This window comes from Podarcis pityusensis (genome assembly GCF_964106645.2).
Source record: "Podarcis pityusensis genome assembly, chromosome: 3".
NCBI lineage: Eukaryota > Metazoa > Chordata > Lepidosauria > Squamata > Lacertidae > Podarcis > Podarcis pityusensis.
Window position 1 is genome coordinate 111867046 of NC_138026.1, and position 24792 is coordinate 111891837.

At 44.5% G+C, this 24792-nt stretch overlaps 2 protein-coding genes across 3 annotated transcripts in view; both read right to left on the reverse strand.

Moving 5' to 3' along the window:
- The window catches only part of PNPT1 (polyribonucleotide nucleotidyltransferase 1), a 42104-nt gene extending 24524 nt beyond the window's left edge, over window positions 1–17580 (reverse strand). The window contains 12 exon segments of the mRNA XM_081000941.1: window positions 1172–1268; window positions 2535–2592; window positions 3657–3708; window positions 7229–7415; window positions 10060–10173; window positions 12407–12454; window positions 12546–12609; window positions 14019–14068; window positions 15021–15126; window positions 15362–15436; window positions 15604–15664; window positions 17355–17580. Coding sequence (XP_080857067.1) covers window positions 1172–1268; window positions 2535–2592; window positions 3657–3708; window positions 7229–7415; window positions 10060–10173; window positions 12407–12454; window positions 12546–12609; window positions 14019–14068; window positions 15021–15126; window positions 15362–15436; window positions 15604–15664; window positions 17355–17542 — 1100 coding nt within the window. The 5' untranslated portion in view covers window positions 17543–17580.
- The window catches only part of EFEMP1 (EGF containing fibulin extracellular matrix protein 1), a 131712-nt gene that overhangs the window by 14046 nt on the left and 92874 nt on the right, over window positions 1–24792 (reverse strand). The window contains exon 13 of one of the 2 annotated variants that reach the window (XR_013984777.1): window positions 3880–3955. The exons of the other annotated variant lie outside the window; for it this stretch is intronic. The gene's annotated coding sequence lies outside the window, so the exon portion shown is untranslated. Of the gene's footprint in view, window positions 1–3879; window positions 3956–24792 lie in introns of those variants that run through there. 2 annotated transcript variants of the gene reach the window in all.

The window sequence follows — 24792 nt, forward strand, 5'->3', positions numbered from 1 at the left end:
TTTGAGCTGCTTCGCAAGACGAATTTCCCTATGGGCTTGCTTCGCAAGACGAAAAACGAAAACGTCTTGCAAGTTTGTTTCCTTTTTCTTAACACCGTTAATACAGTTGCGACTTGACCTCGAGGAGCAACTCATAGAACGCGGTGTGGTAGCCTTTTTGAGGTTTTTGAAGACTTTGGTGATTTTTGAAGCTTTTCCAAAACTTCTTTTGCAGTCATTTGGCAAGTTAAACTTTTAAAACTTTTTGGGGGGGTTTTGGATTTTGGGTTGGGGTGTTTGGAATTCAAGGACTTGGTGTTGGGGAGGGGTTTGCAAGAATCTGGAAGCTTGTGTGTGTTTTTTTCTGCATTTTTATGATTTTCTGTGACCATTGGGCCACTCTGCTTTTTTTAAAAAATTTCTGGATTTGAATTTCTGTGTGGGGGAACAGTTGAGGAGGGGGTTCTTCAGCAAGAAGCAAAGAGTGGAAGAAGAACCTTCTTCGAGTTGTCCCCCAGAGTCTTAGAAAATGTACTTTAGAAACTGTACACTTTGTTGATTTTTAAATGTTTTTCTGTCATGTTTAGAAACTTAATTTATTGTTCCTTCAATTTTTGAAATGCTCTTTACGGTATGTGTGACTTTAAATAGCACTTAATAAACTCTTGTTGTACCAAATTTGGCTTTGTTTGGACTTTTTTTGACCATAGGAACGCATTAATTGAATTTCAATGCATTCCTATGGGATTTCGTGCTTCGCAAGACGAAAAATTCACTAGACGAAAAAACTCGCGGAACGAATTAATTTCGTCTTGCGAGGCACCACTGTATATTAAATTCAGTGGGCAAGTAAGGGGGCTTAGCACTGAGCCTTAGCTCCTGGAATTGCCTACCACCTGAAATTTTTAGCCTTGTGCTCCCAGCATGTTGTGTGTTCACCTTTAAACCACAGTTAAGCTTAACCATGGGCTTAAAGCTATGAGAAAACAAGGCTGTGTACCACAAAGTAGGAGCATACTGATAGTTCTATGTTTGTGGGCATCGATTCCTTAAAGGAACCATGTGCAGACGGCTTGGTATGCAAGGCCACTGTAAACCGGTGCAAAGATGATACTGCTTTCGACCTTTTAGTGTCCTTATTCTGCGGATGAACCTGTTTTAAACACAGTGACCCGGAAAACACCATGTTTACCTCCTGTATTCATTCAGAACAAGATTTCTAAAGACTTCTTTCAAGACGACGTTAAAAGATTCCATGATTTCGTAACACTCCGCTTCCGGGAACTTTTCTAGAGAGAAAGAAGAAAATTGAAACGAAACCTAAAACACAATGCTTATTCCCTCCCAACTATATGACTAGAAGGGAAGTAAAAGGAATTTGTGACAGTAGGTGTCACAACTTGCTTTAAATTTTCAGTTAAGAAGAAGAGGAGTTTAGATTTGATATCCCGCCTTTCACTCCCCTTAAGGAGTCTCAAAGCGGCTAACAATCTCCTTTCCCTTCCTCCCCCACAACAAACACTCTCTGAGGTAAGTGGGGCTGAGAGACTTCAGAGAAGCGTGACTAGCCCAAGGTCACCCAGCAGCTGCATGTGGAGGAGCGGGGAATCAAACCCGGTTCACCTGATTACGAGTCCACCACTCTTAACCACTACACCACGCTGTCATTGGCAGGTTTGATGCTCAAAGCACCTAGGAGAATGGCTGGGGCATAAGATGAGGACAAAGAGCTGCACCAGCCTGGAGCTGACACACTGGTTATCCTCAGTGCTGTCATGGGACAGTAGTGGGGCTCAGTCCCTCTCCTGAAATGCCGCCCCTCACCTACAGGGATCCTGCTGGTGACACCACTGTCCACCTGCATGTTTGGTGAGCAGAATGGTGAGCTCTGCACCAGTGGAGTGAAGCTGGCATGAGCCCATGGGCAGGGACACATCCGCATAATACACACACACACACACACACACACACTGGCACAAAGTGGGTTTGGATTACAGTGTCTGGCTGGTTTCTGTCTCTTTTCATTAAGCAGGTACACAGTACACAGCCCAACACTAGCCAAGAGTATTCTCAGTGCCTTTGGAGGTCAGAATGGAAGACTGGTTTGGGGGGGGGTACATGCTTTTGTCTTCAGCATCTTCATCTTCAACATCCACAACAGGGAGGACTATAGCGTAGGCTTAGTTCTCATGGGTGCAATTCTGCCCAGACACATTTATCTCTTTGGATGGCAAAGCAGGGGTACATACGACCCAATGCTCCTCATTAAAAATCCAATCCAGCCTCCCACCCCACTGGATGTCAATCTGGTTTTCAATTTGCAGAGAATGTTAAGAAATGAGGCAAGAAGCATTTGGTCATGTGACACCCCCCCATCATAAGTGGTACAGCCCCGACGCAGCTTCACCATCTGAGTAAGAACCAGGCTGCTGCAAATATCTGTATCCCCAAGTCCATGAAAAAATGTTTGACTGCCGAACGCAGAACTGTAAGACAAACCCTGGCAAAGTAAAACATTTTAGAACATAGTATAGTCAATTATGAGTGTGTCTGACCTTTCAGCTGCTCTTCTGTTTCAAGTCTGATTTTGTTAATTGCTTCATCTCTTGAGATCTAGGATGTAAGATATCCATTGACACATTCTGAATTTTATTAAGATGAGCTATAGAATCTCTTGTGCATCCTACGCTTGGGAGCTAACGTACATCAGCACGCAGAGGCCATAGAAAGACACTTCCCTAGAGAGTCACGCCACTCAGTAGATGTGATCATAGAATTGTAACATTGGAAGGGACCCCTAGAGTTACCTGGCCCAACTCCAGGTAATGTAGGAACCTCAACTCGATCATACATAACAGATGACCATCCGAACTCTGCTTATGTATGATCTAGCTGGGAACCTGAAAAAGCTTTTCTCCCAATGCATGCAATTTCTCCATGCTGGCACCACCGATGGGGAACACTTTTAATTCCCACCATATGCAGGTGGTTACCATTTTATGCTGGCCCTCAAACTTAAAGGTAAAGGGTAAAGGGGCCCCTGACCATTAGGTCCAGTCGTGGCTGACTCTGGGGTTGCGGTGCTCATCTCACTTTACTGGCCGAGGGAGCCGGTGTACAGCTTCCGGGTCATGTGGCCAGCATGACTAAGCCGCTTCTGGCGAACCAGAGCAGCGCACGGAAACGCCATTTACCTTCCTGCCAGAGTGGGACCTATTTATCTACTTGCACTTTGACGTGCTTTCGAACTGCTAGGTTGGCAGGAGCAGGGACCGAGGAACGGGAGCTCACCCTGTCACGGGGATTCGAACCGCCAACCTTCTGATCGGCAAGTCCTAGGCTCTGTGGTTTAACCCACAGCACCACCCGCGTCCCTGGCCCTCAAACTTAGGAAGGAATAAAGCAGCAGAAGGCTTCTGGAGATACACTTCTTGTTCTTTGGATCGGGATGGGAGGGCACTGTGGTGCCGAAGAGAGCAGGCCAATTGAGGCTACAGTAAGTGGGTGGGCAGAAGGGTTCTTTGCACTGTCATTTACATTTCATCTAACAAGAGGAACAAATTCAGAGCAAAATACCTAGACAGTTGTGTGTGAATCTCTTTAAACTGGCTGAAGCCAAACAGCGAAAACCCGCCTGGTTCAGGCGCAATTTAACCAAAATGAATTTAAATACTCACTTTATCATGCGCGAAGTCGGAAAACACAGCAGTGATCTTTCCAGATGCAAGGCTTCAAGCACCGGAAGGTGGGGGAGAAAAGAGAAAGGCGAAAAATTATAACCAAATCATACAGTGGTACCTCGGGTTACAGGCGCTTCAGGTTACAGACTCCGCTAACCCAGAAATAGTACCTCGGGTTAAGAACTCTGCTTCGGGACAAGAACAGAAATCGCGCGGTGGCGGCCTAGTGGTGGCGGGAGGCCCCATTAGCTAAAGTGGTGCTTCAGGTTAAGAACAGTTTCAGGTTAAGAACAGACCTCCAGAACTAATTAGGAGCTTAACCCGAGGTACCACTGTATCTGAATGCCAACCTGGTTGGATCCCCATGACATTTAAAGCAGCAACACAGGGCAAGCAGAGAAAACAACAGGTGCTACACATAAATCCTAGCCAGACAGGCCAAGGCCCGAATGACAGTTCTTCTCTGGCACCTCATATATTCTGTCTCCAGAAGGATCCCAATCTGCCTTGAAGCAGACCGCAAAAATCAAACAGCTGTGCCAAGAAGATGAAAAGAAGCACAACCGCAACACATTTTGCCCACCTGAGTCCCACATGTTAGAGGCCTCTCAAGCAAAGAGAAGCCTTGCCATTTCCATCAGTTAAATAGTGAGGAAGCTTACCCTTTCTGCTTCATCCTATGAACCGCTACAGAGAAAACTAGAGCAGAATAGTGGGCACAAGACCACTACAACACCGCTGCTCTTCTTTTATTTAAATACAGTGGTACCTCGGGTTAAGTACTTAATTCGTTCTGGAGGTCCCTTCTTAACCTGAAACTGTTCTTAACCTGAAGCACCACTTTAGCTAATGGGGCCTCCTGCTACCGCCGGAGCACAATTTCTGTTCTTATCCTGAAGCAAAGTTCTTAACCTGAAGCACTATTTCTGGGTTAGTGGAGTCTGTAACCTGAAGCGTATGTAACCTGAAGCGTATGTAAACCGAGGTAGCACTGTAATGCTGTCAGGGCACAAGGTATTTTATAGAATAATGTAAGTCAAAGGCTGGCACCTCTTCAGAGCAACCCACAATCTTAGGTTAATGTTGGGGGTGGGGGTGGAAGGGGCAGTATAATCCCCTCCCCATTCCAATAGTCAATCACTCAATGAAGATGTTTAGCTGTCATTAGGCTGTTTTGGGTGTGTGTGTCTCTTTCCACCCTAAATATTTTATTGTACTTCTGCAAACCTCAGTCCAATAATACCTCCCCCTCTCACACATGGCTGTTGCTGTTTTGGCTGCATAAGCAACAACACTCACAAGGACTGAGTGGTAATTAGATCTAGAACAATACACAGTCCTAATGCAATACACAAAGTCAGCATGCGATGCGACCCTGAAGACTACCAACATGTCGTCTTACGCACTCGGAACACAATGGAACTGCAGCCAAATTGCAACAGTGCTGTAATTACTTCGGCAAAAGCTGTTGTGCCCATACTGAAGATGGGAAGGTTGAGGCCGAGAGGGAATTACTTGTCTAAGGCCAGCACCTGGTTTTCTACAGCACAGGTGAAATTTACAATAAGAATTTCCAGCTTATTCTTTTTACTGGGGCACTAGCTTTCCAATCTGTACAGTGGAAAGAACGACTGAATGCTGTTGCAGACAGGTATGAAAGAAAGCCTATTTGTCATGAAGCAACAGAAGAAAGAGCACCCCACCAGAAAACATAAGATAAGACCGCTATAAGGCAGGCTTCCTCAGCCTCGGCCCTCCAGATGTTTGTGGCCTACAACTCCCATGATCCCTAGCTAGCAGGCCCAGTGGTCAGGGATGATGGGAATTGTAGTCTCAAAACATCTGGAGGGCCAAGGTTGAGGAAGCCTGGCTATAAGGTGTCTCATGGCTGAGACTATGTTTCACTTTATAGATCTAAAAAGTACAACTGCTTTAAAGAAGAAGAAAAAGCCTCACTCAGCGTAGGTCAGATTTTTGCTTCTACTCCTTATGCCTTTTCAACCCCTGCCATGTATTTGGGTGTTCCGATTCGTTACTCAATTTATCTTCAATCCTCACTTTGATGCAAAGATGTTGGACAGACTCCAGCACTTTGCAGCCTCTCTGTTCAAGGCAGATTCCCAAAATATTGCTCAGGGTGGTTGTGAAGAAGAGGGTGGAAGTTCAAGCTGATTCAATAGCAGGTTTCCTCCAGACTGCACGCATATGAAAACACCACTCTTGCTCTCTTCAGTTATTGGACCACATGTGCCAAGTGAAATACAGTGGTACCTTAGGATGCGAACGGGATCTGTTCCAGAGCCCCGTTCGCATCCTGAAGCGAACGCAACCTGTGTCTGCACGTGCTGCGATTTGCCGCATCTGCACATGACGTCATTTTGAGCGTCTGCACATGTGCGAGCGGCGAAACCCGGAAGTAATGCGTTCTGTTACTTCTGGGTCGCCGCGGAGCACAACCTGAAAACGCTCAACTTTAACCTGAGGTATGACTGTACGCAGCTTGACACAAATATTTTTTTCCCTTAAAAAGAAAAAAAGGGCTTCTTCTTTAATTAAAATAAACCACGGGGCAAGAATTATTCATAATTCATAAAAGACAGTCCAACTGCCTTTACAGAGACGGTGAACTAAGAAGTTGCTTTCACTTAATGCTGATATTTTTTAATACAACCCACTTTAAGCCCCAGTGGCAGTTGGAGGGGGGGAGAACACTTTTTTTAAAAAAGGAAATTTGTGTGCCTTGTTATCCTGGCGGCCAGCTCTGTCCAGTTTTCGTGTCCAGAGACAGAAGGCAACATCAGGAGCTGGGCGGACAGGGGCCAAATGGATCAAAAGATTCTGCCAGCTACAAAACTGAAAATTTCCCAAGATGAAAAGCACCACCGTCATTGCTGAGCAGTATTTTGTGAGAAACTGTTTCGTCAGCAGTGCTAGCTAAGGACAAGGATGGTGGGAAGCACACAGTGAAAAGGTTTTAACATTCTGTTCAGATCCCTTGCTCTGCTCTGCCTGTTGCGTTCCCAAAAGCAGAGATGGGTAGCCTGCAAGCCCAGTGGTCAGGAATGATGGTGTTGGGAAAAAGCATCACCCAGAAGGTCACAGGTTGTCCATCCCTGGGTCCTTGTGGAGGAGGGGCAGTCCTAAAAACAAAATATTGCATATCCCTCCATATCCCAAACCAAACTGTTTTTTTCTTCCACAGCTTCAGAATTTCAGGGAATTTCACATTCACCAAGGATTAAGCAAGCCTATTTTTACCAGCACAATTTAGGCTCCTACGTACAAAGGAGGATCAGTAAAGAAAGGCAATTACTAACACAAATATAATTAGTAAAGGGTACCAAACGGAAGAGAATGTGATCAAGAGCTGGGCTCTTATTTAGCATATGAGTGGAACAGTTTTAATATATCCTTTTCTTTCCATATCATAGCAGCTTGTGTTGTGTTTTGAAGGTGGATGAAAATTTACGTAGGTGTATTTTAGATTTTTAAAATAAGGAAACCCTAAATTCAGCTACTATATCTGCAGTTGCAGCCCACATAGCCCAGAAAACCTTTTGTGTACTTACTGCTTTGCACATTCCACGATCTGCTCAGGAGCAGTGAATAGCTTCGGCACGGTTCTCTTGGCAACGCCCTGTTCCTTTGCCAGCTGTTGTATGCCTTGAATTATTTGTTGGGTGTGCTTCACGCCCACTTTGATAGCATGGCAAAAGTCCTGCTGCAATACGTTCTCAGCAGCAGCTTCCAACATCACTATTTATTCAAATTCAGAGATGGGAAAGTCAGTCCCAGCTGTCTTTGACTGATACGTTTCAGCTATCAACCAATATTCACAGAGAAACCCAAATGGCCAGTGTGGATTTTGAAAACAGAAGCTAACAACTTAACCTGCACTCTCGCAATGCAGGTCATTTCATTATGACATTGATCCTGACAAAGTAGAAACAGTAAGCCATGAGACATCACATACAGTCGTTTTAATGCAACAGCCTGTTGGATCAGACCGGTGGTCCATCTAGTCCAGCATCCTGTTCTCACAGGGGCCAACCAGATGCCTGTGGAAAGCCTGAAAGCAGGAACTGAGCCCAACAGCAGTCTCCCCTCCTGAGCTTTCCAGCAACTGGCAACCACAGCGGAGACAGATCATAGCCGTTGTAGCCTTATCTTCCATGCTTAGCTTTCCGCAGGGCCTGCAAGACAGAACTGTTCCGCCTGGCCTTTCGTTTGGACTCAGTCTGACCCCTATGTTTCCCTTCCCTTATGGTCCTGATTTATCGGCTACTTTTAAAATGGGGCTGCATTTTAAATTGCATTTTAACCTGTATTTTAAATTGGTTTTTTTTCTTTTTCTTTTCCCCCTATTATGTTTTTACTGTGATTTTATTGGTGTTAGCCGCCCTGAGCCTGGCTCTGGCCAGGGAGGGCGGGGTATATATAAATTTTATTAATAATGATAATAATGATAATGATAATGATAATGATGATGATGATGATAATAATAATAATAATAATAATAATAATAATAATAATAATATTTTAAAGTCATCCAGGCTGGTGGCAATCACTGCTAGGGCTGGGCGATATATCAATATATTGTCCAAAACTGGTTTGACGTCCATATTGTGATATCAGATCCAGTTTCATAATTCTTGATCTGGCAATGTATCTTGAATCGTGTGTTTGTGTGTGCACGCGCTATGCAAAAAAACCAGAATGTGGGGGAAACTGTGAAGCCAGGCAATGCTTCTCTCGATTCCTACATTCCCTGCTAACTCTGCCGGCTCAGCTCTCCCGACTCCTGCAGAGGGCAGCGAATCACTGGCAAAAATCACGATGCGGGGAAAAACGTGAAGCCAGCCAATGCCTCTACATAGCTCCATCCTTATTCCAACCACCATGATATATCAGTATATCACGATGCTTTGCTGGTGATACATCACAATGTTGAAAACCTGATATTGCCAAGCCCTAAACACTGCTTCTCCCGGGAGCAAATGTTATAGTTTAACCATGTGCTGTGTGAAGAAGTATTTTCTTTTGTCTATCCTGAACCTTCCAACACTCAGCTTCATTAGATGTTGCCAAGTTCTAGCTCTGCGAGTGAGAAAAACATTTCTCTATTCATTTTCTCCTTACCATGTGTAATTTTATACTTCTATCATGTTTCCTCTTAATCGTCCTTTTTCTAAGAAGTCTCAAATCTTGTAACCTTTCTTCATAGGGGAGTTACTCCATTCCCTCGATCATTTTGGTTACCCTTTTCCAACTCTACAATGTCCTTTTTGAGGTGAGGCAGCCAGAAACGTACACGGTTTTCCAAGTGTGGTTGCATCATTGATTCAAAGAAATCCTACCTACAAAGTTTCAGCCCAATTGATAAATTTAGTGAATGACCTCAAAACTGAGGAATCAGGAAACCACTTAAGTTTAGAACTGGTTCATACACATCAAAGTCCTTCAACACATCTCTCAGCCCCTCAATGTTCAATGCAAGAACCAGGAATTATTGCCCCTGAAGTTATCTAAAGTGATACATGAAGTCTAACTGCAGTGTTTTGATCTGTGGTTGCTGACTCACACATGCTAGTCATCAAGTGATGAATATGTGTATGTGAACCAGTCCTTGGAGAGGGTCGCACACAGGTTTTCGAATGAGCCTTCCATCTAAGCCTTCTCTCGGTGCTGCCACTCTCACAGGCAGGTTTGGCAGGGATGCAGTAGAGGGCCTTCTTGATGGCTGCTCCCAGACTTTGGAACTCCCTTCCTAGAGAGGTTAGGCTGGCTCCCTCCTTGCTGTCTTTCTAATGGCAGGTGAAGACTTTCTGGTTCCAGCAGGCTTTTGGGAACCGACAGTTTTTAAGGAAAGGGCTGGTGCTGTGATATTCTATTAATATTTTGCTATTTTTAAGTACTGTGGTACCTCTAGTTACAAACTTAACTCATTCCGGAGGTCCATTCTTAACCTGAAACTGCTCTTAACTAGAGGCGTGCTTTCGCTAATGGGGCCTCTTGCTGCCACTGCACCGCCGGCACACAATTTCCGTTCTCATCCTGGGGCAAAGTTCTCAACTCGAGGTAACTCTTCCAGGCTAGCGGAGTTTGTAACCTGAAGCATTTGTAACCTGAGGTGTTTGTAACTTGAAGTACCACTGTACTGATTTTTTTCCTGTTCTTACTAACAGCTAAGCACAGGTGGGGGAAAAAACAGTCCTTAAAATTTTTAGCTGTAAGCTGCCTTAAGTCCCTTTTAGGGAAAAAGGTGGAATATAAATAAATGGGATACCAGTAATAACAATAATCATAAGGCTGACACCTGCTTAGCTTTAAAATAGCATAAAATGGCTTCATCCCATACTCTGGCCATTTTACTAGTAAATAATCCATTTGAATCACTTACCAATTTGGCTACGAGGGGCTCCAGAGACCACTAAATCCAAAGTGCTGGACGACATTTCTTTTCGTGTGGGATTCACAACAACTTCGCCGTCAATCAGTCCTACCCTCACAGCACCTGAGAAGATACTCCATAAATTAAGATATTCCGTCAGTTAGCTTTTTGCAACTAAGGCAACACTAGCTTGTGAGATTACTTTTCAGATGTGCTTTTAACACGGAAAAGCTAATGTGGTTTGGGAGAACTGCGTAGGGCTTGACAATTGATTAATTCAAGAGATTTTGCTGTCACACACGAGTATTTCAGCAGCTCCACCACTAAGAGAGCTGCCTACCCTTAGTTTGCCTGTACTGGACACAACTGATGAGGATTTAGCTCTGTTCAAACAAGTACAATACAACTTGGTCTATCGGTGCTTTGACAGCAGCAAACTCTGCTCTACATAGTACATAGTAGGTGGTGAACTGAGGGACTAGTTCCCAGGGGACAATTTAGCAGCCCCCTCCCTTGCTGCACAGCAAACTGCAATGAGTTCCTAAAGCAATTTTTGATACAGCAAGGAGAGGTTGGACAGCTGTTCAAGTAAAGACAAAGCAGAACTCCATTGGGCAGATGAAATTAATGGACTATGCAGAATTGAACAAAATGACAGGAAGGATTCAAAACCTGCGGGACCAGAGATTTACAGAAGATTGGAAGAAGTATATGAATTACTTGAAGAGCAACTGTAATAAACAAATTACGCTAGTAGGACTACAAGAAGTTTTGTAAGGAGAAATATACGAAGTGTTACAAAGTAGAAAAAGATAGAGATATTGGTTATGAGTTTGAAATGTAATAGGGAAGATAAGAAATGCATACAGAGAGATTAGATTGGAAAATTTTCAGACAGGATTGCTGGAAGTCAAAAATTTGAATAAGATGTAAAAGTATGTTTAATTACTGTTGAAAAAGATATGTTAAAAGAAGAAGAAGAAGAGTTTGGATTTGATATCCCACCTTTCACTCCCCTTCAGGAGTCTCAAAGCGGCTTACAATCTCCTTTCCCTTCTTCCCCCACAACAAACACTCTGTGAGGTGAGTGGGGCTGAGAGACTTCAGAGAAGTGTGACTGGCCCAAGGTCACCCAGCAGCTGCATGTGGAGGAGTGGAGACGCGAACCCGGTTCCCCAGATTACGTGACTACCGCTCTTAACCACTACACCACACTGGCTCTCAGTATGTAATAAAATATAAAAAATTATATTAAAAAAAAGAAGCAGAACTCCACTGTGCTGAAGGACAGGAGCAAATCACTACACAGGTTGCACAGACTGAATGTTAATTCACTGCTGGCACAGATCTGCCAAAAAACCCCAAAAGGACAAGAGCCCAGAGGAACCAAACAGAAAGCCATGAAAGATGTGCAAGAGGGAATAAAGTGGGCCCTGAAAAATCTGGCCACGGTATTACACTTTATTATGCTCCTCAGCAAGTACTGAACTGGCCCTGAGTCCAGAGTGACTGGACAAAAAAGGAAAGACAGAATGATGGGAGGTATCATTACCTGGCCTATTCAAGTCTTTAAGGGACCCTGCTCACATGTGATCTGTCTATTTATATGTATGGGCGTTTTGCTGTACACGTGAATCAGGTTTATATTGTTTGCAGCTAATGTCTGTGTGCTACTTGTTTTCAAATGAAGCTTTAATTGCCAATAGCTATGCAACAATAAAGACCGTCTACTTTGGAACTGGCCAATCTTGCAGCTACAAGGATGCTCTTACAAGACTGAAGCAAGACTAATCTAGATAGAACGTTAATAAACCAGGTCAGAGGCAGAACATCTCTTGAGGAGTTCCAAATATTCATTACAGGGGTGCAAACTTGAATAATATGGGGGGGGGGAGAGGTAAGTCCACCCCACATAATCGATCACAAGACGCATACAAGCACACCATTTGAATGGCAATGCTCATCAATGGGGGTGGGGGGGGTGGGCTGGCCCCCTCAAATATTTTACTGAGTGTGTCTGTGTGTGAAGGGACCTTGCCCCCTAGGAACTGGCTCTTATGATTCATTACAAGTTTTATTTCCCCATTCTTCTATATATGCTCTGATATATTCAATGTATCAATGACTTCAAATGTATCAATGACTACTTAATATCCATCCGGGGGGGGGGGGGATACACAATGTAATCTAGCCTCTAAAGTTTTCTAGCCTTCATGGTGCCTGGATTTTTAAAGCTTTTTTTAAAAAAAAACCACGTTACAGCTTCAAACTGGTGAGGTTTGCTTTCATTTCTCATAAACTTGCACCATGCGTTTTCAGACCAATGCTAAATTTAAGTTAATGCATCTTTACTCACCAATGGGACCGTTCCATGGAATATCCGACAAAGCAAGGGCTGCGGAAGCTAAAAGTAATTGAGATGCGTTACTTGAAAACTCTTTATACCGTTTTGCTAAGACTAACTAGTCTTGTTTACAAAAAACAACAACATTTACCTCCATTGATGGCCAGCACCGCAGGATCGTTGACACCATCTACAGCCAAAAGATTACAAAGTATCTGGGGAAATCAAAAGAAAAGTTGATGCATGATTTCATGTAGAAGCCCTGTTCATGTATATGGAGGTGCCAGGATTATGTCTTTAGCTCAGTCCCCAATGAGGCATCTCCCAACGATGCGTTCTTTGTGGTTATCTAAAGTCCAACAGGTAAGCTTCTACCCGCAACTGGGCACCCGGTTGCCCAGAAGTTGCATGTTTAGATTTCTTTTCAGAAAGCTCAAGGCAAAGTACAGCTGCTTAAGGAAGGAGACAAAACCTCAGGGGCGGGGGGGGGGGGGGGGGAAGCTCAGCCACACTCCAAACAGACATGGTAACACCCTATAGCCAAGCAGCACACAAAGAAGGCTAATATTATTCAAGGTGTTGGGTGACAATCAAAGTTAGGCATATTCAGAGTAGAACAAATTAAATCAATGGAGTTAAAATACTTAAATGTGGTCTACTCATAGAGTACCAATTAGCTGGGTATTACCCGTTATAGAATGTGCACCTATGGAAGTTGAATAAATATATTTCTCTACAAATATAAAGATCATCAGTAACACTTAGGTAAGGACTATCACCTTACATGTGTTCTTCCACACACACTCTGAATGACATTAGGGTTCCAGTTTTGGATTTGTTCTCTCAACAAAGATGGGTCAGGAAGACCTTCTTTATGTTCTTTTAATTCCCCCATGAAAAACTTTTCATTTAAAAAACAAACAGAGGTTCCTATCTGTCAGGTTTACCCAACGTATCGTGGGGTTGCGTCCCCTTAATGCCCTGCTGATTATTTATTATTGCTGCTTGCTTTTTGGATCGTTAATGTTTTGTTGCCCAATAGTGATGTTATTCATTTTTGCCTTGTTTAAAAATTTAGGAGAGGGATTTTTCCAGAGCCAAAGTTTTAAGATATTTCATTTAATAAATACCTTTTGGGTCCCCTGTTTCTCATCAATTATTTTCTAATATACTGTAGAAAGAGAAGACAACTGACTATTTCAACAGTGCCGCCTATCGCAGGACGGCTAACTGGATCCACAGCATCCCTTCCATGTACAGAAGGGCTCCTTCCATTCATGGAAAGCACTGAAACTCAGCAAGTCTTCTGTTGGAGAAAGCAAGGTAAGGCGAGTGACATTAACTACCTCATGCAGCCCCTAACACCCCCTCCCCCACTGCTTGTTAGGGAGTTTTCCACGGGGCCAGAGAGACGGAGGAATCGGCAGAGGTTGCCTTCCTCTCTTCTTCCAGCGGGAGGATCTCATGAATGAAGTTCCACTCAAAAGAACTCTGGATCCAACCCAGAGTGATATTTCCCACATTTATTTAGTAGCAACATACAAAGCAGCTATTTAATAGTGGTATCGCACTAACATCACACTAGTAACTAGGCTAGAAGTAAGAAGTGATCAAAGTAACTTACCTGTGTATCATAATAGTAGCCTGCTGGAAAGAGTGGTCTAATGGACCGATCTGTAAAACAGTATTAAATGCTTAAGGTCATCTCTCTCTCTCTCTCCCTCCCTCTCAATGTTTACCGTATTTTTCGCTCTATAGGACGCACTTTCCCCCCTCCAAAAATGAAGGGTAAATGTGTGTGCGTCCTATGGAGCGAATGCAGGCTTCTGCTGAAGCCTGGAGAGCGAGAGGGGTCGGTATGCACCGACCCCTCTCGCTTTCCAGGCTTCAGGAAGCTATCCGCAAGCCTGGGGAGCCCGTGGGAGTTCCCGCCGGGCTCAGAAGGCTTCTGGATAGCAGCAAGCTCTGGGAGCTAAGGCGAGGTTGCACGCAACCTCGCCCCCGCTCCCGTTCTGGGGGCTGGGGGAAGCTTGGGCTTCCCCCGCCCCCAGCCCGGCAAGCTCCGGGAGCTAAAGAGAAAGCCAAGATTTGGCTTCTTTGCTCTTTGGGGCTGGGGGGGGGAATAATCCCCCCCTTTATTCCCCCCCCAAAAAACTAGGTGCGCCCTATGGTCCGGTGCGCCCTATAGAGCGAAAAATACGGTAATTGTTTTCACAAGCTATTCATACTGCAGCAGATGGGGACATAAAACCGGTTAAGCCAGTCCCCTGATGCAAAACAGGACTGTCTCCCAAAGACCATGTCCTGGGATCCAGGCAAACATGAAGATCGTATCCAGCCAAGAAATTAGTATCACTGGTTTCCATGGAAGAAATGCATGCAAGGCTCAATTACCTTGGAAGCCAGTCTACTGAAATCAATGAGATTTGCGTCCAGGTTAGAATGCTCAGGATCAGGTTTATGTCATCCCAAGGTAAGTAGCACTTAAGGCACAATTTTCTCTAAATATATCAAGAAACTACTGCATCATGGGGAAAGGCTTTAAAAACAAAGTCCCCCTTTTCAAATTTCCAAGAAATTATTGCAACAGTTATAATAGAACACAGCTCAGACTTATAGTACATACCTATTACTCTGCTTGTAAGAATTTCTTTATCGGTAGAGCTCAGTTCTCTTCTCAGATAATTGGTAGGAATTCTTCCTGCTGCAGCAGCTTTTTGTCGATAGTCAACCTTACATAAGAGACAATATTACTGTTCCCTTTTATTTTATTAAGCACAGGACACTGTAGAAAATCACAAGATACCAATCCAGTTTATCTGATTCACCCAGAACAATGAAATAATTTTATAGGCTTTTGTCTAGAAATGTTTTAACTTGGTTCTTTGCAAGATATTTGCATTATAACAAACTAGTATAATTTTATGCAGAGCTATGCATTATGTTAAATACTTCAGTGCTACTCACCACCAAAGGCATGAACTGAGATGGAGAAGGCTTCGTTTTACTGACCGCTGTCACCATCACTGATGTATCACCTAGCTTAATTATTTTTTAAAGAGGAGGAGAAAGGTATTAGGCACACTTCTTCAGTACAGAGCAATGAGATATCAATCTCTATATTTGCTATATTTCTGGAAAGATAGGCAAAATGTATCAAACAACTGAAACATATTTCAATGGTATATGGTTATTGAATAATTTTCTACCTGTACTACAGCACATCCGTCAGCGAATCGGGCTAATTTTCCAGAAGAGATTTCTAGTTTTCTGAAGAAAGGAAATTAAAGAAAAGTTTCATTATGTGAAAATTTATATTTCTCTTAGATCTGTGTGGCAAGGGGCTGCATTATTCAGCTGACAGGCAAACACACCCTGCAAATGCCTGTAGGTGCTTTCATACTTTCATAATGCTGTAGGTAGAAGGTATGAAAAAAGGCACCCCACACATGTTTAGAAAAACTTTCACTTTACTATAAAACTGAAGCTGGTCAGCTGTGAGGGAAGAGTCTCTCTGCACAAGTTTTGCTCATATTTATATACATATATATCTTGCAGATATAAAAAATGAAATAAACATTACCAGCTCATGTTAACAACTAAGAAAAGTGCTTGCGACCTTTGAACACATGCCTTTTCATCAATCTTGTTTGGATGCCTATTTATATGTTTTAAGTCAGGACTGATGATTTTTACCGCACCTGCTCAGAAGTGACAGCAGCGTGGGAACATGTTTCTGCTTCCACCTTGATTTTTTTAAATTCATCTTTCCCCTCCCCACATTGCAAAGTGATCCCTGGGAGCGGATAACATGAAACGTGGCAAAAGAGCTATGCGGACAAACATTAAAACTGCACCAAACTCAAGGCTGCTCCTTCTCTGGAAAAGAAATGGAAAAGTATAGCGGTGTGGTGCAGCAGTAACAAAACCACAAGCACATTTGCAAAGCTAAGCGGTGTCCGGTATGGTTTCAAATTGGATGGGGGGGGGGGGGGCTGACTGCACGTTGAGATTCGTTTGGACTAGGTCACCCTCTTGCCAACAAAGGTCCATATAGTTAAAGCTATGGTTTTCCCAGTAGTGATGTATGGAAGTGAGAGCTGGACCATAAAGAAGGCTGATCGCCGAAGTATTGATGCTTTTGAATTATGGTGCTGGAGGAGACTCTTGAGAGTCCCATGGACTGCAAGAAGTTCAAACCTCTCCATTCTGAAGGAAATCAGCCCTGAGTGCTCACTGGAAGGACAGATCCTGAAGCTAAGGCTCCAATACTTTGGCCACCTCATGAGAAGAGAAGACTCCCTGGAAAAGACCCTGATGCTGGGAAAGATGGAGGGCACAAGGAGAAGGGGACGACAGAGGGTGAGATGGTTGGACAGCGTTGTCGAAGCTACCAGCATGAGTTTGACCAAACTGCGGGAGGCAGTGGAGGACAGGAGTGCTCTGGTCCATGGGGTCACGAAGAGTCGGACACGACTAAATAACAACATAAGATCAAATGCTAAAAACAAATGGAATGAAAATATGAAGGAAATAATACTATGTTAAAATTAACCAGAAAAGGAGGCTGAGGGAAGTCCGAGGCAGGAGGGGAAACTCTTGAAGTAGTGAATTATTTGTTATGATACAACACTGGAAAAATGGAAAATTAATAAAAACGATTACAAAAATAAATAAATTCCCAACTGCAGGCAGACTGTTACAACCCATCTTATCTTCAAAGGAGGCCTCTTCCAACCCTGCCATTCTGTGATTCTTCACTATGCAAGGCGGTGAGGGCAAAGACACTCTGCTCGTGGCCAGAGGCAACATCAAACACCCCCAGGAGTCAGGCGCGGCTTTGGGAACGGATTCCAAGGCTGAACCCTGGTAGGTTTTAAGCCCTGGAGGAAAGGAAGAGGATCACACACCGGTCTTTATGCGCAGGGTAACCAGTCACCTTTGCTTCCCTATCCCTTACCTTCCCCCCACGTCCACAGACACCGCTTTGGGGCCTCCAGCAGAGCTCCACAGGCCTCGAGCCCGAGCCAGCCGCGCCAGGCGGAGGCAGCCCGGACCCCTCAGCCAGGGCCCCATGGCGCCGCTACCCCGGTAAGCGCTCGCCCTCCGCCTCAGCCACGAAAGGCAGACTGCGCTGGCGGCCGCCATGACACCACAGTCGCCCGGCAAAGCGCGACCTCCGACCCCGCACTGACTTCGCACTAAGGCGCAAGCCGATTGGCTCCCCGCGACAAAACCGCCGGCAAAGGGGCGGAGCAAAGGGGCGGACCAATGAGAACGGAGCGGTGCCGAGGTTCGATTTCGATTCCCCGAAAGCGAGGGAGCAGCCGGCGGTAGTGCGCACGCGCCGGAGCTCGCCCCTCAGTGGCCGGCCCGATGCCGCGGCTGGGCCAATAAGAGGAGACTTAGAACGCCGGCGGCGTTTTCTCGTTCTCTCCTGTTCCTGGCAAGGGGCGCGGCGGAGTAGAGGTTCGATGCACGTTCTTTCCCGCAAAGAATTGTGGGTGCTGTAGTTCTTTTTTGGTTTTGAATTACAAACTTTATTGAAACTCATTTTTTGTGTGTAAATCAGTCAGTGTTTCCCAAACTTGGGTTTCCAGCTGCTTTTGGACTACAATTCCCATCACCCCGATCACTGGTCCTGCTAGTTGTAGTTCAGAAACAGTTGGGCACCCAAGTTTGGGAAATGCTGGAATTATCTAGTTCTGCATCTCTAAACTGTGCTGGCATCCATCTGTGTGGGGAGACAATGGAGGCTTGTGCCTATGGGGGTGAGGTCAAGCTACTGGACAGTTGCAGCGCCTGCTGTGGCTGTAGAGACCAATGTGGGAGAGACACGTTTTAATACTAAGAATAGTAATTATTATTTATACTCTGCCCATCTGGCTAGGTTTCCCCAGCTACTCTGGGTGGCTTCCAGCAGAATATAAAAATATATATATTCTTTTGCAGCTGGGACATATGAAGGTGCCCAGTTGTGCTGCTGTAGATGCACCATGGAGTTTCTTCAGTATACCTGAAGGAGTGTCTCCACCCCCATCGTTTTGCCCGGACGCTGAGGTCCAGCGCTGAGGGCCTTCTGACGGTTCCCTCATTGCGAGAAGCAAAGCTACAGGGAACCAGGCAGAGGGCCTTCTCGGTAGTGGCACCCGCCCTGTGGAACACCCGCCCATCAGATGTCAAAGAGATAAACAACTACCTGACATTCAGAAGACATCTGAAGGCAGCCCTGGTCAGGGAAGTTTTTAATGCGTGACATTTTAGTGTACAGTGGTACCTCAGGTTAAGTACTTAATTCGTTCCAGAGGTCCGTACTTAACCTGAAACTGTTCTTAACCTGAAGCACCACTTTAGCTAATGGGGCCTCCAGCTGCTGCCACACCGCCAGAGCCCGATTTCTGTTCTCATCCTGAAGCAAAGTTCTTAACCTGAAGCACTATTTCTGGGTTAGTGGAGTGTGTAACCTGAAGCATATGTAACCTGAAGCATATGTAACCTGAGGTACCACTGTACTTTTGGTCTTTGTTGGAAGCCGCCCAGAGTGGCTGGGGAAACCCAGCCAGATGGGCGGGGTACAAATAATAAATTATTATTATTATTCTCTCTGCAGTCCTCCTAGCGGTCATTTCTCCTATGGTCACTGCTATGGATACACGACTGCATATCTCCAGGCTCTGAGGATGCAATGAAGGATTTTCCTGGATTTAGACTGCTCCATATGGGAAGAAAGACTTAAACAGCATTTGAGCTTTGGGCCTCCTGATACCTCTCTAGCCTGCTAAATATACACACAATTAGGGCCAGCCTAATATATTTTGGTGCCTGGGGGAAAACGCAACATGGAGCCTCCCCCTCCCTCCCTGCCAGGGAAGAAGGGGTGAGTAAAGATCTACATCAGGAACAATGAGGGGATAAAGATCCACATTGGGATCTGCTGCCTCTGCGGATCTTGCCTTCAAGGCTGGACACAGACACAGGCACAAAGGTTTGTGGAGCAGAGAAGGGATGTAGTGACATCCAGGCAGCACCGATATCTCAATGGAGTTTGTGCCACTAAGTGGTGTCCAAACTTTTTTCAAAGAGGGCCAGATTTGATGAAGTGAAGGGCCGTGAGGGCCGACCAAAGTTGATGACCTTTTTTTAGGATTTTACCCCAGACCAAAGTTGTTGTGCTTTTTAAAAGATTGAAGTTGTTGAGCCTTTTTAAGGGTTGAAGTTGTTGAGGTTTTTTTAAAGATTTTTACCCCAGGAAATAAACTGCACAGAGGCCAGATTACTGGTAGGCCGGATTAGGCCCCCTAAACGGACTTTGGACATGCCTGCGTGACTAAGGGTTCACTTGGCTTTCTAGACGAAGCCTTCCAACCACAGTGGTACCTCAGGTTACAGACGCTTCAGGTTACAGACTCCGCTAACCCAGAAATATTACCTCGGGTTAAGAACTTTGCTTCAGGGTGAGAACAGAAATCACGCTGCGGCAGCGGCAGGCCCCATTAGCTAAAGTGGTGCTTCAGGTTAAGAACAGTTTCAGGTTAAGAACGGGCATCCAGAACGAATTAAGTTCTTAACCCGAGGTACCACTGTACTTGTTCAGACTTAATAAACCGGTATCTGCATATAAGCAGAGTCATGATCTTTTCTTTGAAGATGCAAAACAACACATGCAACTGTTGCTATTTAGGTGTGGCAAAGACACTTTGTGTTGTTCCAAATATAATGCGGCTCTCTGTGTCTTGTTGGCACAGCCCTATTGCTTGCGGTGAAGCACATTGTTGAAACTCCTGCCCATTGAACAGGGGAGTTGATAAGGAGGTCTTGTTCAACAAAGCCATTCCCCCCACCCCCCACAAATATCACACTTTTGTGGTTAGGAATGTGCACCGGAATGTGTGGGATAAGCACTTGCTTTGACACGTCATCTAACATCCCTGCAAACAAATCAGAACTAGTGCTTATTAAATAGCCAACATCATCTAATCTCTCTGCAAGCAATTCAGGAAACAGGTCACCGAGAACCACCCAGTGTTGATTTTTAGAAATTAGTAAAACCAACCAAAGAACTGGGGTAACACCACTAAGGCAAAAAAGGACAGGGAAGAACTTTGTTTCTTCAAGTCATTTCAAGGGGAAATATTGTTCAAGAGCAAATGTACAAATAATGTAATATAACGTAAATAGCATAGCTAAAAGAAGGGTAATTAGTACAAAACTGAGTGAAATTTATTATCATAAGCTCATGTTAAGCTGTTGAAAGTTATCAAGCTCCTTTATATGAAGTAAACTCTGGAAATTTAAAATATAATATATTATTTTATTTGTTTATAACAATAATTATAGGCAGCTGCCTCATATACGAAATTTGCACGTACAGTCGTACCTTGGGAGTCGAACATAATCTGTTCCGGAAGTACATTCGACTTCCAAAACGTTCAGAAACCAAAGTGCGGCTTCCGATTGGCTGCAGGACATTTGGCTCCCGAAAATCATTCAAAAACTGGAACACTCACTTCTGGGTTTCAATCGTTCGGGAGCCGATTTGTTTGGGAGCCAAGGGGTTCAAGATCCAAGGTATGACTGTACGACAAAATATCATATACCTTAAAAACAACAAAAATAATAATAACTGGCGCATCTTGGGAAAAAACCCAGCAACAACTGAAGAGACCTGTCAACATGAAAGGGGCACATGAAACTTAAAATCAAGGATGCCTGTTGAACCTTTGTTAGAGGCGTATTCCTCAGCATGGGATTGGTGACACTAAATGTCCGACTTCAATTGAAGCTACAGAGCTACAGTAATCAGCTGAAAAACTCGCAACCCTAAAAGAAGAGACAGACTTAATAGCTCTGAGTATTATATACCAACTTTATGGTGTACTATGGAAAGCAAAAATGTTTTTAATTATGCTTGTGTGTGTTTAAGGTATGATACATTATGGGCAAGTCTTATTATTATTTTTAAAAGGATATTAATTATTCCATGAAGTGTAAAGTTATATAGCTCTCTTGCTGGAGACCAGAGATGATTGTTCATTCATGCTCAGACAGCAGAATAATGTGAGCTCAAAGCAACAATTGTGCCAGTATTGGACTTCACACAAGATTAAATTAGTACTAGCTGATGTGCATTATAGAGTTGCACGCAGCTTCAGTCCCGAAACAGCGATAGACTCAATGGGTGTCTGGCTTACAGAGGTGTGGTTACCTTAGAATGAAGGTCAATGGCTGTGGTATCTTTTTAGGATATATTATTTACACATATATACAGCCTGAGACATCACCTTGCCAACAAAGGTCCGTATAGCTAAAGCTATGGTTTTCCCAGTACTGATATATGGAAGTGAGAGCTGAACCATAAAGAAGGCTGATCGCCGAAGAATTGATGCTTTTGAATTCTGGTGCTGGAGGAGACTCTTGAGAGTCCCATGGACTGCAAGAAGATCAAACCTATCCATTCTGAAGGAAATCAGCCCTGAGTGCTCACTGGAAGGACATATCCTGAAGCTGAAGCTCCAATACTTTGGCCACCTCATGAGAAGAGAAGACTCCCTGGAAAAGCCCCTGATGTTGGGAAAGATGGAGGGCACAAGGAGAAGGGGACGACAGAGGACGAGATGGTTGGACAGTGTTGTCAAAGCTACCAGCATGAGTTTGACCAAACTGCGGGAGGCAGTGGAAGACAGGAGTGCCTGGCATGCTATGGTCCATGGAGTCATGAAGAGTCGGACACGACTAAACAACTAAACAACAACAACAGCCTGAGCATAGGATGGAGGGCTCACAGTATTAACACTTTCAACAGACCTCACTTCCCCATTAAGTTTCCCAGGGAATCCCAGCCCAGAGCAATGCAAGCCTCTGTGTATCTAGCTTCCAACATAATCCAAAACACCCTCTCTCTCTCACAGACACAAAAGCCCCCTTGGCCTATTGTTCTCCAGCCTAGGATGATATGGCATCATACCAGGCGAGGTGGGGAAAGCCCCCCCCCCATTTGTATCTATGGGCTTACTCTTTTAAGATGCAAATGGCGGGAACTTAGCTGAGCAGCTCAGGCCATTCTGCAAGCTTCCTCCTATGGATTCTAGCCTTCCCATACACAGGTTTAGGAGGAATCTGTGGTATCTTCCTGACACCCCCCCCCAACTTACAAAACTAACTTCACTTGCTATCTGGAGCTAGTCTGAAATAACTATCTCTATAACAATGGCTAAGCAAATCAGTCTCTTAAACTTAAGCCAAGAAAGAGTATTCTCTATAAGACTGAATATCAATATACGTATCAAGACGTATAGAGGCCCGGAAAACTAGTTTGGGAGTGTGCTACCTGCAAGCCCCAGTTTAAGGGCCCCATCGGGGGTGAACGGCGGCCTTTTGATTACTTGGACTGCCAGGGCGAAACAGGTGCAAAACGCCAGCACCCTGCCGTCTACAACTTCATTGTCTACAACTTTATTAACATCTATCTGCAATTCTACTAGCACCTCTCGGTATTGTGAATATCATCGAACTTACCTTTTGTTGGTATCTTCATGAACTTATCCAAAAGACTGAGTTAAGTATTTGAAAAATCTATTGAAACCAGACATTATAAGTTCATTTTAGGCTGGGTAGTTTGCAAGTCTTTGTGGCTTTGTTTAATGTTTTGTATTTTTCTCAGAAGGTTGATAAAGTATGTATAATTATTGTTCTGTGTATAATAATCGCCAACGTGTTGCATGAGTCGCACTACTTCTATCAGCAGCACAGGTTGCATTTTTCTAGCACTATTACTATTTTTCGCTCTATAAGACGCACCAGACCACAAGACGCACCTAGTTTTTGGAGGAGGAAAACAAGAAAAAAAATATTCTGAATCTCAGAAGCCAGAACAGCAAGAGCAATTGCTGCGCAGTGAAAGCAGCAATCCCTCTTGCTGTTCTGGCTTCTGTGATAGCTGCGCAGCCTGCATTCACTCCATAAGACGCACACACATTTCCCCTTACTTTTTAGGAGGGAAAAAGTGAGTCTTATAGAGCAAAAAATACAGTATATTTTGCAAGCAATTGACAGAGCAGTGGTGTCATTTTTGGAGCATCACTTACGGAAGTCAGATTCGGTATGTATGTGTGTATATGTATATGTATATGTATAAAGGTAAAGGTAAAGGGACCCCTGACCATTAGGTCCAGTCGTGGCTGACTCTGGGGTTGTGGCGCTCATCTCGCTTTATTGGCCGAGGGAGCCGGCGTACAGCTTCTGGCTCATGTGGCCAGCATGACTAAGCCGCTTCTGGCAAACCAGAGCAGCGCATGGAAACGCCGTTTACCTTCCCGCCGGAGCGGTACCTATTTATCTACTTGCACTTTGTGCTTTCGAACTGCTAGGTTGGCAGGAGCTGGGACTGAGCAACGGGAGCTCACCCCGTCGCAGGGATTTGAACCGCCAACCTTCTGATCGGCAAGTCCTAGGTTCTATGGTTTAACCCACAGCGCCACCCGCGTCCCATGTATATATGTGTGTATATATGAAAATATGAAAAAGTGTGCTGTGCTCCCCGCCAAATATTAACAGATCTATTGCAGCACAAGGTTTTGTGAACTAATGTCCATTTGATAAGATGGGTAAAGTGCCATCATCAGTTTGGTTCATACACAAACATACAGAACAGAGAAGAGAGGGAATAAATGCAAAGCTGACATATTGAATAGTAACGGAGAACCTGTAGTCTTCCACAAGTTGCTGGACTACATTTCCCACCATCCCTGACCTCTTTGCCTGGTGGCTGGGGTTGATGGGAGTTGGAGTCTAACAACACCTGGAGGGCAACGGGTCCCTCATCCCTGGAAGAGCTTGGATTTGGATTTGATATCCCGCTTTATCACTACCTGAAGGAGTCTCAAAGCGGCTAACATTCTCCTTTCCCTTCCTCCCCCACAACAAACACTCTGTGAGGTGAGTGACGCTGAGTGACTTCAGAGAAGTGTGACTGGCCCAAGGACACGCAGCAGCTGCATGTGGAGGAGTGGGGAATCGAACCCGGTTCACCAGATTACGAGTCTATCGCTCTTAACCACTACACCACACTGGAAGAGAGCGTAAGTGGAGTGACCTTTCATAGCAGTGAAAATGGGCAAACACCGACTATTAACCTGACTGATGCATTCTGGGCTAAAGGACCATTCCAAGTCTGCTCTTCATCAGGGCAACAGGATGAAGGCACCACATTCTGCGATCATTTTGTGGAAGGTAATTTTGAGTCCAAGCTGGTGAGCATCTACCATGCACTGGGTGAGTGACATTTGATGATCAATAATTCACTTTCTATTGATAGGGAAGCTGCTTTAATTGCTCTCTGGTTTATGGAAGATCGAAGAGGTCGTGTCAGTCTCATCTGCTGTGTTTTTTGGTTTAATTAG